This window comes from Bombus vosnesenskii, unplaced genomic scaffold (genome assembly GCF_011952255.1).
Source record: "Bombus vosnesenskii isolate JDL3184/JDL3185 unplaced genomic scaffold, Bvos_JDL3184-5_v1.1 scf7180000016261, whole genome shotgun sequence".
Taxonomy (NCBI): domain Eukaryota; kingdom Metazoa; phylum Arthropoda; class Insecta; order Hymenoptera; family Apidae; genus Bombus; species Bombus vosnesenskii.
The window spans coordinates 59,882-76,958 of record NW_022884330.1 but is presented as its reverse complement, the minus strand read 5'-3'; the positions used below and the strand labels follow the sequence as shown (position 1 = coordinate 76,958).

The 17,077-nt window shown below is 39.9% G+C and overlaps 2 protein-coding genes across 3 annotated transcripts in view; both read right to left on the bottom strand.

Moving 5' to 3' along the window:
- Positions 1–146: 146 nt before the first annotated feature.
- Positions 147–2,308, bottom strand: LOC117241679 (tubulin alpha-1 chain). The gene is made up of 3 exons (XM_033507673.1): positions 2,157–2,308; positions 1,424–1,646; positions 147–1,333 (listed from the first exon to the last, which is right to left on the bottom strand). The coding sequence occupies exons 1-3, from the start codon at positions 2,157–2,159 to the stop codon at positions 207–209; spliced, it is 1,353 nt and encodes a 450-aa protein (XP_033363564.1). The 5' UTR covers positions 2,160–2,308; the 3' UTR covers positions 147–206.
- Positions 2,309–5,122: 2,814 nt separating this feature from the next.
- The window catches only part of LOC117241676 (bone morphogenetic protein 1-like), a 54,736-nt gene continuing 42,781 nt past the window's right edge, over positions 5,123–17,077 (bottom strand). For both annotated transcript variants that reach the window (XM_033507658.1, XM_033507657.1), the window contains exons 5-15: positions 13,284–13,676; positions 12,846–13,024; positions 11,453–11,683; positions 11,014–11,244; positions 9,870–10,337; positions 9,507–9,629; positions 9,059–9,377; positions 8,643–8,934; positions 8,333–8,546; positions 7,620–7,870; positions 5,123–7,500 (exon numbers count right to left, since the gene is read on the bottom strand). In XM_033507658.1, coding sequence (XP_033363549.1) covers positions 7,330–7,500; positions 7,620–7,870; positions 8,333–8,546; positions 8,643–8,934; positions 9,059–9,377; positions 9,507–9,629; positions 9,870–10,337; positions 11,014–11,244; positions 11,453–11,683; positions 12,846–13,024; positions 13,284–13,676 — 2,872 coding nt within the window. In that variant the 3' untranslated portion in view covers positions 5,123–7,329. The remainder of the gene's footprint in view (positions 7,501–7,619; positions 7,871–8,332; positions 8,547–8,642; positions 8,935–9,058; positions 9,378–9,506; positions 9,630–9,869; positions 10,338–11,013; positions 11,245–11,452; positions 11,684–12,845; positions 13,025–13,283; positions 13,677–17,077) is intronic.

Below are 17,077 nucleotides of genomic sequence, written 5' to 3'. Positions count from 1 at the left end.
TTTAAATCTTGCAAGAACATGCTTGATTTATTTTTTAACGTAACTTGTAACTTAAATGAACTACTCGACTTCAATTGTTCGCGAAAGTTATTGAATAGGTCAGGAAAATACATAAAGGACAGGTAAAATATATGAACAATCACAGCTGCAAATCAATTCGTTTATTTCGAATTGTACGTTATTCAAAAATCTCAACGAGAGTCAGTTTAGTATTCTTCGGCTCCCTCTCCCTCACCCTCCGCGGAATCCATACCAACCTCCTCATAGTCCTTCTCCAAAGCGGCAAGATCTTCGCGTGCTTCGGAGAATTCACCTTCCTCCATACCTTCGCCGACGTACCAATGTACAAATGCTCTCTTGGCGTACATTAAATCGAATTTATGATCAAGTCGGGCCCAAGCTTCTGCGATAGCAGTAGTATTCGACAACATGCAGACAGCTCGTTGCACTTTAGCAAGATCACCACCCGGTACGACGGTAGGTGGTTGATAGTTAATGCCAACTTTGAATCCAGTTGGACACCAGTCGACAAATTGAATAGTGCGCTTAGTCTTGATAGTTGCGATGGCTGCATTAACATCCTTGGGTACAACGTCTCCTCTGTACAGCATACAACACGCCATATACTTTCCGTGTCGAGGATCGCATTTTACCATCTGGTTAGCCGGTTCGAAGCAAGCATTCGTAATTTCCGCTACGGAAAGTTGTTCGTGATACGCCTTTTCAGCGGAGATGACCGGGGCGTAAGTAACCAGAGGGAAGTGAATCCTTGGGTAAGGTACTAAATTAGTTTGGAATTCCGTCAGATCAACGTTAAGAGCGCCATCGAAACGAAGCGAGGCAGTGATCGAAGAAACGATTTGACCAATCAGTCGGTTCAGATTCGTGTACGTAGGTCTTTCGATGTCCAAATTACGGCGACAGATATCATAAATAGCCTCATTGTCGACCATAAATGCACAATCGGAATGTTCTAAAGTGGTATGGGTGGTGAGAATTGAATTGTAGGGTTCAACCACAGCAGTGGAAACTTGTGGGGCTGGGTAAATAGCGAATTCCAGCTTCGACTTCTTTCCATAATCCACGGACAAGCGTTCCATCAACAAAGATGTGAAACCAGAGCCAGTGCCACCTCCAAAGGAGTGGAAGATGAGGAAACCTTGGAGTCCAGTACATTGATCTGCGAGTTTACGAATACGATCTAGAACAAGGTCAACAATTTCCTTGCCAATGGTGTAATGCCCACGAGCATAATTGTTTGCTGCATCTTCTTTGCCTGTGATCAGTTGTTCTGGATGGAAGAGCTGACGATAGGTGCCTGTGCGAACCTCGTCTACAACAAAAATTGATATAATGAAGAACTTATCTAATTTATTCTAAAAAATATACAAAAATTATTAATATGGAAATAATAATTACATACCTACTACTGTTGGCTCTAAGTCAATGAAAACCGCTCTGGGAACGTGTTTTCCAGCACCTGTTTCACTGAAGAAAGTATTGAAACTGTCATCACCTCCTCCAATGGTTTTATCTGATGGCATCTGACCATCAGGCTGAATGCCATGTTCCAGACAGTATAACTCCCAACAGGCATTTCCAATTTGAACTCCAGCCTGGCCAACGTGGATTGAGATACATTCACGCTGAAAAAATTTAAATAAATTTAAATTGTGCAGTCTGGATTTATAAAATAATACTAGTATATATTTTTATCATCTTTTTATTGAAGATAATTCCGAATATTTTTTGTTACATCGTGGAGCGTATTGCTTTTAATTTCAATAACATTTAAACCGGTTTCTGTATAAAAGATATTTGACAGACATCATTCACGAAGTATCGATCGCGTCGCTCAAAACGACGCGACGCGCATTTCCCCCGCCGCTCGATAACGTGAAACAAAGAAATGCCTAGTTTTCATTTTTTTTGTCCTACATACATTCTACAACCAATTTTACAAATTATGTTTTATGTAAGCATAACTGTTATCCGAGATATAAATGTTTTAACTATTTTAACAGTATTTAGATATCAAATGAGTTGCAACAAAAAGGGCGGAGCCGGCCGGTGCATCAAGTCACTTTTCATGAATAACACCGCTGATAAAATTAATCGTTCCCGCGAGCAGAATTTCTCAAAAAATGTTTACTCACCATTTTGAAGTCTAGGGATTTGCTTTACGCTCTTGTAGAAAGTGAATAGTCGATAGTTGGAGCAAGTAATGGAGCTTCTGCTATCAACCACACACAATGCACGGTCGAAAACCAAACGATTAATGCGCGAGGGACGCTTGCCACCGGATCTTATACCCCTGACCCTCTACTCCTTTGGCGCACAATCATTGGTCGCTAGTGACCTCACCCATGTTTCTGATTGGTTGACAGAAGACCGCAGAACGCCACAACGCCTTCACGCATGTTTTCTACGTGCAAAATATAGTACCTAGCCTCCTGTCATGCGACATTTATTTTATTGATTTTACAAATTTCGACGGGCACAGCAAGGAAATTGGTATGTAACGCTCTGTTCATTGACTCGATAACGATTGATTAGCAAGGAAATATTCGTTACGCAGAATGCTGTTTTATTCAGGTATGGACCGGGTTTATCGTGCAATGGAACAAAGTCCAAGCATCTTAACGGTTAGTTTTGAATATTCTAACAAATGTTTGTTAAGTTTCTTAAAAGATTACCAGATCGTATCGAAATTTATTTTTAAGAATGACAATCTCTTGTATTAACTAGTTGTGATAGGAGACATTTTAAATTGCTCAGATGTACGACCTTTGAATTTATTATACATGCATATGAACTTACATACATACGTGCATACATACATACAATGTATGCATAATGTAGTCTTGTCCTCATTAACAAAAAGTGTCACAGATAGCAGGACGACACGCTGTAACACTATAGGCTGTAATTAATATAAGTCTAGTATTAATTATTAAGTTTTAAAATAGGACAGTTTTTTAGAGTTTCTGTTACAACATTAAGAGATTGAACCTTGTTTGCATATTAATTAATAAAGAATGCATTTCACAAAGTCCTTCGCGCACGGTTGCAGTTGTTGTTAAGAATTTTATTGAGAATTACTTTCTATAAAGATTGATCGGAGGACAATTTCTATTACACGTTGCAAATATTATATAGTTATAAATGGATTTTCTCGATCAGAGTGTGTCACAGAGAGATTGTCATCAGAATTTCGCGATGCACTTGCGGAAAGATACGCGAGAGAAAGTTGCTTCAAAGTAGTACATACTTGTATTACTATTCTGCTAACACAAAATTGCAAATTCTTTTCTTCTACATATTTCATTAAAAAAATATCCAGTATCATAGAAGTTAGCGTTTAAAAATGTTGTTATCGCTATGTATTTCATTTTGTTATCTTTAAATTTGCATTGTCTCGTGAAAAACGGATGTTCTGCAGAGCAATGCAAAAAAACACGACACTTATTCTTAGTTGCAAAACCACTGCGGTTGGATATGGGCGTTGAACTTGTCCATTGGTTAATAATAGACATTGCGTCGCAGAATTTCTATTCAGAAGTTACCTGTATGTGCAAACCCTAGGAAATTGCGGAATCAACCAAATGAAAATGTTTCATTCTTTGCCAAAATAATTTCTTATTTAAAAATGTATAACATTCATTTTCTCTTTACATATTAGAACAAGCTTTTTATCAATGATTTAAAATGTAAATAAACAAATAATCTCTTCCAATCATACGCTTATATCCTTTTTCGTTACATAGACTCAGAAACAAGCAGAAATATTGACCGACTGTGTAATTACGTAAGTGGTCATATTTCGTCAGATTGTATCCATTTCTGAGAATGAATCGATAACTTCGTAAAAGCCAATCTATAAAACCAAAAATCCTCAGAACAAAATAGTAATACGACATATTGGTCGTCACTTTTGTATCTTTTCTGTATTTATTAATATTAGATCATACATATATGTAGATGTTCTTTGATATGCAGAAGTGACAAAGAAGGACGGGACTCGCCGTGAGAGAACGCTTCTGCTACTCGACCGTTCACTTTTTCTAAAATTGGTCACAGACGGTCGGTTCTCGCGTAAGGAAAGCGGTAAATCGTGACGATCCTCTTCTCTAGAGAACTTACAGGGTGGGGCACAGAGTATTCCCTCTGGGAATAACTCCTTTGTATGACGTGCACGCAAAAATTACGTTGTTCCCTGAGAGAACTCTGAACTGATTTTGTTGATGTTTTTAGAGCATAATAGCAATTTTTAAAGCATTATATAAGCATAAAATTTCAAATAACAACGTATAACTCGTGTTGTTTGTAATCAGGGAAATTTTATGCGACTGAAATGTTTGAACAATTAGCGTCTTCATAAATTAATACTCGATGTTATTGATTATTATATGGTATATAAAATGAATCTGTATCTTATAGTAATATTGTTTTTTTTATATATGATCACGGAAATTGATCTTCTACATTAACATAATCGATACCGGTACAACTGCACAATGATGTAACATATCGACCACGCGCTTATTGTCCTTGTATTTGCAGAGATCTTGTTCTCCAAATATAGTAAGCCAGTGATCCAAGGCTTTTTATCTTATACCTCATTTCTATTCACGCAAATAACTGCTTGATCGATTAGTTTTTTAAGATTTCATTTTTTCAAATTTTATATGTTTTTAATATGAAACAGCGAAAAAAATAAGTAGAATTATCAAAATCAAGGTTTTCACTTGGAATAAAATTATTAAAGAACACTTACCTGAAATCATTTTGACAGTCAGTATTCTCCATTAATGACCAGAGTTACCATATTTATCGGTGACTAATCCTGAACTTGTGACATTTAATAATAGTCAATTATTGATCATTAAAGTGACATTAGGTTACGAATCAAAATACTTTGGTCGTTAGTCGGGATCGAATAATACCTGATAATCAATAGTTTTTGCGATAGATTCTTTTTTTATTTTCTGACTCGTCAGAATATCTAATACGACAGCAATGTCATTAGCTATCAAATGCTAGCAAAATGAACAAGCGTGATAGAAGGATAGAGGAATTCGTGTAGGTAGAGGATTATTTTTCAATAGAAGAAACGCATATATTAGTTGTATATACTTGCTTAGTAATATATAGAGTGCCTATAACGTGTATTTCTGAGAACAAATAAATCACATATAATTTACAAAAAGGAACTTGACGCGGCGCTTAATATTGCTCTTATCGTCAGATAATAGATAAAGGTATTATTATCTATACTGTGTGTTTTTAGGCATACGAATTGTTCTTTCTTTCTTTTTTGAAAGATCAACATTATGCGCGTACTCGCTCGTACATCATGTACACTTGCAAAAGAAATTCAAAGTTTGTCGTATATCTTGTTGCTTGCATTCACGTACAAGGTATTGCTCGAAATGATATAAGCCATATTCATCGTACGATACATTTAAAAAATAATATCAAAGTAAAAATATATCGTCTTTTTTCTTTTAAATCTCTGTGCACCATCGTGAAAATTGTACACCAGGCAGTGAATCATGTAGAAAAATGACCAAAAGTTTGGAAATTTCAGAATATCGTTACTCGAACAACGTTTTCTTTTTGACAATTACAGAATAATCTTTTGCACAATATCATTTTCCTTAAACAATACACAGTGTACAAAGGATAACGTTTCGTTCTGTCAAAAACACGAGTACTTCGATGAGTTCGATAGGATACGTGCCCGATCTTAAAATACGTTTTCTCGCCATTCAGCTGTAAGTTTAATATGAAGTGTTCAATACTCGTATCGCAACCCCAGTATCGATATCTACGAAAAAATGATTAAAGATATCTAGTTGTTCTAGCTGTACTTTCTTGGGGTACCAATGACATTTGTATCAGATACTATTGTCTAGTTCATTAATTTAACGTACGTCTATAGATCTGTCGATTGGTATCGTCGGAATAATTTCATTCCGCAACAAATTACTGCGTGCATTATTACAATTATTTTTAAATATCTCGTTATGAAACGCAGACGAAAGTACAGAGCCTGAGAACCGTCAGAAATCTATCAATTCACACGATAGCGAGACATTTTATTTTTTGTCGTCGATCCTATGACTACGATATAAAACGGCACGACGTCTACATCTAAACTTTTATCTATGTACAATAAACGCTCGGCGAAATCCTCGCGGAAACGTCGATCAGTTTCAATCGAAACCGGCCGCTCGAGAGATTCGCCGTAAAATTTCTATCGCTGATTTTTCAAGATTGATCAGCGCTATGTCTAAATTTATATCTAGATTATTCCAAGTATTTGCACGAGTTGTATGGAAGGTTTCCATCGAACAGATTCGAGCGAAAAACTTCTCGTCATATTTTCTTCCTTTCGTTCGATTCGAAACACGCTCGGTTTCGTTCGATATTCTTGCGTAGCGACATTAGAACCGTTTATCCGCGTACATTTGAACAAAACGCTTCGAAAAGTATATTTTTTATTTAAAAATAGGGAAACAGTGAAAATGGAAAGAAGAAAATTCGAAAGAATCGTACATAGTCGAGAAAAAAGTGATCTTTCAACGTGATCGAATCGTTTGGTATAGGGCAGTGCTTGAAAGAACAACGTCGACTATAATTCTGGATTACGTTTGTTCCTCTCGTAAACTTTTCCTTTATGCCTTCTTATTGTATTCATATCGATTACTTAGAATAATTCCGAACACCGATAAAGATACTGTTCGATTAAATATTAGAAAATCACTTTGGCAACACTAAATCGCGTGTTGTTTCGCCTTCCTTCTTGAACCTGCTGTTTCTCACTGGGTTTGACAATTCATAGTAGTTAACAGTATAATGCGCTCTACCTAAACATACAATGGCACGATTGGCCTTGACCCTAGGCCGAATTTCAGGGTCGTTACATCGCTACTCCAAATGGTTAAGCCGTTAACTAACGCCATCGCTGACGGAATAAATTATCCTTGATGCGAGACACTTGGGATTAACTCTGGGCAATGTTTTCTTCGTTCACCCGTTAATCGTTAAATACAAATCTTTAAGTCCAAAAGGATCGATACTGTCGGTCGATATTCGATCGATTCGCCTCCTTCGAACGTATAATTCGTCAGAAGAATAAGATTCACGGCCTCGACGATCGAGCAAGATTCACGTTTGACAAGGACTACGTGGACTCCATCGAAACGTTTGAAACGTTTACGCACGAGTAATTAGACATTACTCGCCTTCACCTTGTTCGTTATTCTGCAAGAGCGAACCAATGTGGAATCCGTAGCCCAGTCGATTGGCGAGGCCTGTCACGGATCAGAGATTCTCCTCGTCCGCATCTTCGTCCTCCGAACCTCCGTAATTTTCTCCGCTGTCTTGACGATCAACCGCAACGAATAGCGCCATAAAACCTTTGTTCGATATCGTGTCGTCCGTTCTGAACCTTACCAGCAATGCCTCGTTTATCGATATGAAGTCGGTGGTATTCTGAAATAAATGAATTGCATATTAAAATTCAATGTCGATACAAATGGCTGGACTGTGTTCAAGCATCGATACGTAAAAGCGAACTTTACTTTTCATTCGAACCAGAAGATAAGACTTACGCTGTTTCCACAATATCGCCCATACAGAAGACCAGACGTATCTAAACCGGAATAAACTTCGACGAAATCGTAATTGCAGTCGCTCTCTGATTCCAATTGGAACGTGACAAACGTGAGATGTACGTTTTTGCCAGGTGGTGCCTCGATCGCCCAATCGCAATCGGTCCTGTGATCATAATTGTGGGTGCCGTACTTCGCATGAGAGTACAAATGCTTTACTTCAGTCGTGGCAATCAAGTGGCCACCGCAAGCTGTAGAACGAAATTAGGTGAACGAAATTGTACCTAACATCTTAAATTACTCGATACTATCGCAGACGTAAAATGAATCGCTTCAGATACTTCAGAAAGCACAGTACACCTCGATACTTTCATTTATTGACTTCGATCGATTATTAACACTGACATCTGTCTTTTTCGGAATTTTTAATATAATTCTGTAGATTTGGATTGTTTCTTAATGGAAATATATATCACGCACGCTTGTACATTTTTTTCATTGAAACAGAAAAATTCACTCAAGCACAACATTTTTCTGATATTTCTCGTGCGATTCTGATAGTCGTACGAGATTTTATGAAAAATCGCGCGAAGCACGAAAGAGGTCGTGCTTTTAAAGGCAAGATTGATGTTATGGTGGAAATCTTACAGAAGTAAGTCACATTCTTAATAACGAAAGTGCGATTACTTCGTTTAAATTGATGGCACTCATACCTGTACTGTGAGTCGCAAGGAAACCTTTCCTTTGGACGGAAGCATCGCTCTTAAATACCATATACATTTGATTCCCAGTTGCGAGGATTGGATGCGGCTCTTTGGTACCGCAAAATTTCCCCAGAACGTGACTATCCGGTGAATCGCCGTCGTAAATAGCGATATGATCGTAATTGCATTCTTGATGGGATTCCATCTCGAAGACTTTGAAAACCTGGATGATTTCGAAATCGCATCAAATTTATAAATTTTCGCGCAATTAAATAAAATTCTAGTTAGTAAAATTATAAAACGATTCTTAGATACTAACTAATTTAATACGATGTCCTGGTTTGGTAACAAAGTGCCAGACGCAATCCTTAAGGCCGGGATAATAGTCTGGATAGTTTGGCGATGTTATAGTACCCATGGGTGCGACAATTTCATACTTGCAACCGCCCTCCTTGCAGTCATGGCCATTTTCGTGAAGCGTAAAACCATTGTGACACGAACATTGATAAGATCCTATCGTGTTCCTGCACTCGTGTTGACAACCACCGTTGTTGTTCGCGCATTCGTCCATGTCCGTGAAGAAGACGGCGGCGAAACCAGTTTTTTGAATACTGTAATCGCAGAGAGAGAAAGAGAGAGAGAGAGAGAGAGAATATCAGAAAAGAATATATTTTGCTAAGTTAGAGTTCTTTTAAAATTTATAAACCAGCTAATAACAAAATTTAAGTGATTTACCTATTATCAGACGTGAATGTCACTCTTAAAGAGTTTCCCTCCGAGGTAATCAACGACGGTAGTCTGGAACCGCAAAAAATACCATGTTTTCTCAAAAGATCGTCTCCGAGCTTGCTGCTTACTTCCACAGAATCGTATTCGCAATCCTGTTGACGAGCATTATTGCCTTCTAGATCGAAGTGCGTGAAATTCAGCGTGATACGATATTGAGGCGGAGCTATGATTTCCCAGACACAATCCTTGTTTCCCGGGTAAGTTACCGGAAACGAGGGGCTCGTGATAGTTCCGTTACTGTCCTCGAATACTCCGCCACAGGCATCTGAGGGACATAAGTGTACATCAACTGGCGTAAAGAGATACACCGGAATTCTAATCTGCTAGCACTCAAATAATTCTAAAGAGAGTAAATAAAAGGAAGAAGAATTTTTCAATATTTTCTACCATATACCTTCACAGTGTTTTCCATCGGAATGTAATTCGTAGCCAGGTTTACAGGAACATTCGAATCCACCCAAAGTATTGATGCAATTATGCTCGCAGCCGTGCTCGATCAAAACACACTCGTCGAATTCTAAAAAAAAAAAAAAAAAAAAAAATGTACCGAAAGCATCAATTAAACTCTCTTCGATCGATTTGGAAAAATTCGCTCTATTCTATATTCTCTTTAATTCACGCTTCGATGAATCTCTGTCAAAATTCATCTACTACCACGAAGATACCTTAGCCGAAGATTACTGGTATAAGATAAAAGGATAAAGCAAATCCAATCGACAGCCATTGAAACTCGATGGAACGTAAAACTGGAGCGTACCTTTCATGAACGTGGCCGAGAACCCAGCCTTCTGTACGGACCCGTCGCTAACGAACTTCACCAGAAGTTTGTTACCGGTGGACTTAATGTCCGGCGGTATCTTGTAACCGCAGTAAACCCCGATCAATGGCGAGTCCGCGTTATGACCGTCCCGCACCTCCACGTAGTCGTACACGCAGTTGTCGTGGTTTTCGATCTCGAACGATTGAAACTTCAGCGCCACTTGGAAGTTCTGCGGAACGGACAACTTCCAGACGCACTCCTTGCTCGACTGATAGCCCTCCGGGTAGTTAGGCGATTCCAAATGGCCTGTGTCTTCCACCTCGATTTCACCGCCACACACAGCCTCGTAGCTCGCAGTAAACCCACGATGTCCCGTCTGATGGCTCGACGTCACATATGTAACCAGCATTCGACTTCCGGTCGAAACCACCGGTTCGTGGATCTTTCCGCTTCCGCAGTATCGACCTGTGTTGCGATTAAATTGTTGTTACGAGAGTCTCGATGAATATACTCGAGGCATCGACTTGTATTCTGATATTGCGTTCGAATGATTTTTCGATTTTTCGAAATGGAGGGCTGAGAATTACGATGGTTAATCCAGTGCTCTATATTTGTTGTTAGATCTTTGTCAATTTCGTAGAATTCATTGAACTCGATAATAACCACGAGAATAATCGTGTACGATAATATTGAAACATCGGTTATTCCATAAACCTAGTTCTACGACGTGTCTCTCCCTCTGCGAATAGCGGCATATCGGGATCACCTTAAAACCCGAAATCCAATCAAGTAAAATACGATATTCATATTGACCGTGTGCAGGACCATAAAGGATTATACAAATCTTATATAACGTTGACAAACTAAATCCTTCGATAAATTACTATTTCGAACGAAACCTGCTATCGTATTCTTTGTTCTAGAAACATCATTTTCTGCCCGTTAATTATTGCCATGCAAAAAGAAGAAATAGTGGATATATTCGTAAACAGGATTTTCTATAGAAACGTCGAAATAAGGCCAGCAGGAATTTCCTTAGCCGTGGTGAATGCAATATTCGTGATATATACCCGCGATACAGTCGGACCGGGGATAAGTATAAATTTTGTGTTTTGGCTTCGTTATCACGCGTTCTACTTACCCAGCACGTTGCTTTTGAACCAGTATCCGTCTCTGATCTCCAAGTAGTCGCTGCGACAAAAATTACTCTTAAATATATCGAGCGACGTGATGTTCAAGACTATTCGTTCGCCGTGGGTCGCCGTGATTCTCCATTCGCATCGTTCGCCCTCCACTGGCGGTGACCTGTTCGGATGATCCAAGATCGGTGATCCGAAACTCCCACTGTTTTCTTGAAACGTCCTGCCACATTCTGTGAAAATACAAATTAGAAGATATTTACTCAAAAGCTCATAGCTAATGGTAAATTGTTTCGCTGAAAATACTGGTCTCTGTAATATACTAAAAAAAAAAAAAAAAAAAAAATATGCTATATCGATAATTACAATCAATGCTGTGGTAAAAGCATCCTGATACGTTTCCAGTAATTGCAAAAATGACTAGTATCTTTATTAACTTACTGTAGCATCTGTAAAGAAGGTTCGTCTGAGCGATATCCCCCTCGCTGAGTCGAAGTCTCTGACCAATCTCAGGCCGCTTCTTGCCATGAATTTCCATTGGTAAAATCGTGTCTAAGTACGTCCCTCTCGAGAACGTGTTCTTCGCGTAGTGCATAATGGAATCGTAATCGTACGGCAAACCAAGTGAATTCACTTCCTCCTCTGTCAGTTTATTGAAGTTGTACTCCTGACCTACAAAGAATTTTTTAAAATTCCATTAAACGATGGTTAATGCAATATACGCACGCAAATCGATACAGACTAATCTCTAACGTTCGTACGCTCTCGCATGTCTGACGTATAATCGCGCATTATATCGTACGTGCACGCAAACATTCGAAATACGAGGTCAGGATCGTCAACCGAGATCCAAATTGACCACTTCGAATCGACAAACATCTGACGCTTACAGCATCGGGAACTAGCGTCAGATAACTGTCTCTGTGTAACTGTAGTTGGTAACTCGACGTGCCATCGAAGAAACAAAGCCGGTCGATTTCATCGACTATCCAGTTGCTTCCAAAGCGGCATTCGACATTGTCAATCGTTTTCGGTATACACGAAGTCTGGCAACGTCGCGCCGACGATATTCCACGTTTCGACGGAGTCTCGAGTGTTATTCGATCGTATAGGTTGCAACCGGTGTTTCGATCTTTGTTTGATCATCGAAAACGGATCAGTAACCTTAACGAAACCACAACAACGGCACGCGCGTTCCTCGCGCGATTTTGTCGAGCCGAGACGAGCTTGCGTGACCGAAGGTGTAATTTCACCGCCTAAACAGATGGTGCTGGGTCTCGCTAATTAAACAGCTCGTTACCATTCCTGTTATGAGTATCCATTAATCGGGATGCGATCACCCGTTCAGGGACTGTCACATCGTGTGTAAATATTAGAATACCGGCCCTCGATTAGTTGTCATCGCTAATGATTGGTGAGATTTGCCAGGCACCCCGTTGCCAAATTGGTCCATTAATCTAAAACGGATATCTATTCGCCTATTCGCGAAGGTAAAGCCGCGCCACGGCCATTTCCTAGCTGAAACGGAATCGAGAGTCAAGCACGTACCAAAAAGCCATGCCCCTCGTGCGGGATCCTTCTCACGTTCACCAAACATCGGAGGCTGGTAACGACGTCAGAGTGTTCGCGAAACGACGCTGCTGTGATTCGATATCGTTAAAGTACGTTTATACGTTCCTTTAATGGTTAGAATGAAACATCCTTAGCGTGTATGGGATCTTAGGTAGGTATGAAAATAGAATAGTTTGTTTTTGTAACTTGGCTTTATTTGAACTATACTTTGTTGGAATATATGGAGGAAGAGAGGCGACGGCGGTGGAAAAATTTCACTTACCAGACATGATATTGTCACGGATAATCTGTACATGACGATCGCGATCGGGTCTCGTGTGCTCGTGCCAAAAGCCAACCACGTGGCCCAACTCGTGAACCACTATTCCGAACTTGTCGCAATTCTTCCCGATACTTATCGCCTGCGGACCGTTTCCTCGTTTCCCGACGAACGAGCAACATCTGTGAAGTTATTTCAAAAGCGAAATGAAAGAGATTCTGCAAATGAATCGTAGATCGATATACATCGAAAGATACTATCTTCTCCATCACATTCTCTTGCTACGCAAGAAACTATAGAAAAATATGTAATTTTCTGACGAACCGAAACTATTACAACGATAGAATATCAAAGTTGCTACGTGCTATGGAAAATGAGTTTCTTCGGAAAACCAGTATTTAAATATTCTTTCTTTTCTTATCTATGAATGAATAAACTCACCCACACGGCCTTTCCGTGAACAGTATGTAATTAGGATGCTCTTGAGGAAGCCTTTCGACGAATTTGACGCAAGTGAAATTCTCCCAATGCCTCATGGCTTGTTTGAACAGGGCTTTGTGAGCACCGGAAAAATTTCCATCGATCTCGTACGGGATCACTCCGTGATCCCATACACGTTCCTTGCGTGCTGTCGCGGCTCTTCGTGTCCTACTGGAAAATCTATGTCTTGTGGTGCCGCGTTTGTTTGCCGAATACTTTGGTTTATGCTCCATGTCGTAAAATTCTATCGAACGTAGCTGTCGATCGTGCAACGACACTACCTCGTCTGAAGAGTCATCGAAATCTCGCCTGACTAGGGGAATTTTGCGACCACGATGCCTCCTTTTCGTTGCTCTGCAAACGAATATGTTCGTTGATTTAGTTTTCCCTGACTTTTGCTGTATTTCTTCTTTTGCTCCTTTTTTCTTTTTTAAACAATTTGGATTTTATTCATTGCGCAATCCTCTAGAGAAATATCGTAAAGATACTTTCCAAAAATTATTTCGATATTTTATTTTTATTATGCGATTTTTCGCTGGAATAATATAACTCTGAAGCAAAGTTCGTTAAATGTTGCTATTGTGACTATACCGTAATACTTTTTGAAGCTCTTATGAAAATTTCTACGCGTGATTGCCAGATTTGTTGAAAATCCACGGCCTATAATCTTCAGAACCAAATACCGCGAAATGAGAATCGTTTAATTTAATCGGATACGCACGATCGTAAGAGGTTTATATCACTTACTTCCTCCTTGAAATCGCTTAAAGAGAACCACCTAAAACGGTCGTAAAGGGGCCCGTCTAAATTTTCATTCTCGACTCAATTTTCGTCGAATCGCATTCTTTCTCCGCTATTCCATATTCGCCGAAACATCGTTCCCGTCAAGGGTAAGAGATTCCCCAGTTAATCTTCCCGTGTCGTGTTTTTACGATCTCTAGCGTTATTTACGTGACGCGAAGCTGGTCGAGTTTCCCCTACTTTTTTCCTTTTTTTCTCTTGGCGAAAGAAAAAAGCCAGGTTTCGGGGTTGAGGGGCAAAAAGAAGCTCGTAAAAAAGAGAAGAAAAAATGGCGAAAGAAAGAGAGAAAAAGGAAACACGAAACACCGGAAAATTTACTCACAAGAGCGGCATCGAAACGTTCAACGCTGGGGTCGTTAAAAAACTGTAAGACCGGAAAATTTACGGCGCAAAGTAGCAGCCATCAAATGTTTAATGCAACCGGAATACCGGGATCGTTAATGTTGAAAGCCTGCTTGCCATTTATTAATATCCTATTAGCGTAATATCGAATATTATTGTCGAAGTTTCGCGAGGTTCGCCCGCGACCTACTCCATTATCGTCTTGTAAATAGCAATTTCCATCGTACGCTCGATCGTGTGCCGCGTCGTAAAACGGTCACACGTGTTTCAAAGGATAATCAACATCGGTCACCGGATGTTTACCGAGTAAATAACCGGACGGATAACGGGGTTGAAGTTGACCGGCTGGTGCAATCCTCTTCTGACTTCGATAACGACCAAATAGTTTATGGACTCGCAGCGAATTGTTATGATTGTATCGCGTCTCGTGAAAGTTAAAAGAACGCACGTTCGTTTATAACGAAACGGTGGAGAGCGACAAGTAGACGAAAAACGAGACGAAACGACGAGGAACGAGGCAAAGCTGCCGCGAAAACAGGTGTTCGCGGTTATAAAAATGGCCGCGAAACACGGCATTAAAGCGGACCGTTGCTTCGCGAATTGAATGTACCGGCAGTTGAGCTTTTTTACGATATCGGATGAAATTGCCACCGGCCTGGAACAAACGCGCTTTTTAGAGGCCCTTCGGCCGCGCGGCCTCCGCGAACACCCCTTTATCGGTCGGAAAAAAGCAATCGTGGCTAACGAACTGACCGGCCAAGTGTCCAATTCCAACTTTGATGAAACGTGTATTTATGTGTTGCGCCGTGTTGGACTTTCGCTCGGGGAAAAGGTACACCGTTTTACACCAAAAATTTCGCTATTTGTAAATACGGATAATTGTGCCGATATGAGATTGATCGACGACGTGCTGAAACCTAAAAGTGTTTCTTCGTCACGAACAGCGAGTGCGTATTCTCCTCCCTGTAATATTTATTTTATCTCGTTCGTTTGCTTCAGAGTGAGAAACACGAAGCGTGTTCGCGACGTACGAAAATATGTACGTGATGCGAAAAGATCACGCGTGATACAGATTCTATTAAGTTTTGTGGGTCGCTGGAATAACTTCACGACGCAACGGATAAAAAATGGATAGCAGAAGACATTCGGTTCTATAAACACGATAAGCCTGGTACGGAGGAACTGGATGCCAAGGATTTTGTGTTACGAAACTCAATACAAAACTTGTCCGTCGTAAGGTTCGATACTGATGACTGTAGGTCGCGAGGATTCTATAAGAACGACATCCAGAATCTCGAGGCCGGCAGGTCTTCGATATCGGCGATTCCGCACTTACGAGGCACGATATCAGCAAGAATTTCAGCTTTAAAGATATGGAACTAGATAGAGGAAAAAATCTTTCCTGCATCGAGGTATACGATATCGGCAACCCTCGAATTCTAGAACTCGGTCAAAACGATCCTCGAATCTGGAACAGTTTCTTGAACGAAGAACATTTTTTAACCGCGTATTCCTATTGAGATATTTTATGCCTCTTGGTCCTAAGGAAATGTTGTGAGAAGACTGGGTCGCTATCTTTCGCTGAATTTTAATGAAACATGCAAAATGAGTTCGCAATTAAATGTAAAAGATTTAAAAGATATCTTTCGTTTTAATGGAAAGGAAAATTAAAACTTTGGCGTAGATTTCTTTTCATACTCTTGGTTACTTTATAACGAAGCGGGAACGTACACTATGTACACTGAAAACGCAAGTGGTGTTTTACACTTTGTCGTACATATTGAAATAACGTAGCCTCTTCAACGGAGTTAAAAAAAAGAATTTTCACGTCTGTACTAGCCGCATTTCTGTTTGCATAATACGAGGAAACGCAATAAAATCTTTCGGCAAATATCTCACGGGCACACGGCGGTGTGCCGCATGCATATTCATTCGTAGAGACGAGGCAAAATCGCGAAAGAACTTTAAGCCACCGATTTGAGATACTTCTCGTATGAGCGGATTAGCACATGAGCGGTTTTATCGATAGAAAGCTTGTCTAAAGACCACTGGATAGTTAATCCTCGTTACAGAGTTTCTTATAAAAAATCTTATAGAAAATGTTGCCCCGACAAATGCTTAGTAGAAATTTCAATCTAACGCTTTTTCATCATTTATCCCGTAACAAACGTTTTCGTACGAAGAGCGATAAGCGAGATTCATTAACGAAATAAATGTTATCATCGAAAGAACAGATTTTAATTCGATCTAGTGAAATGTACGATTATGCCGTTTGAAATATCCAAAGCATCACTCGCGCAACTCACCATCCCAGTCAGAAATTATCAACCGAATTAACAATTAACAAAACAATCTCCGACAAAAATCAAATCATCTCGCTTGCCGGGCTCCAACCCTCGGTTATGTCCAAACTAGTGAATCACCTCATCCCGAAAATTCAATCGCCCTCCCCTCGTAATCCTGTATCAGAGAATCCGCCAAAAAATAAACTCGCTCGCAAAAAGCAGGGACACAATTTATCCTGTCCCCTGCTCGGTTCGAATCCGCGAAAACGAATGGTATCGGGTTAGGGGGTATGAAAACGGAAAGAAGGGGAGAAAAGGTGGAGCACG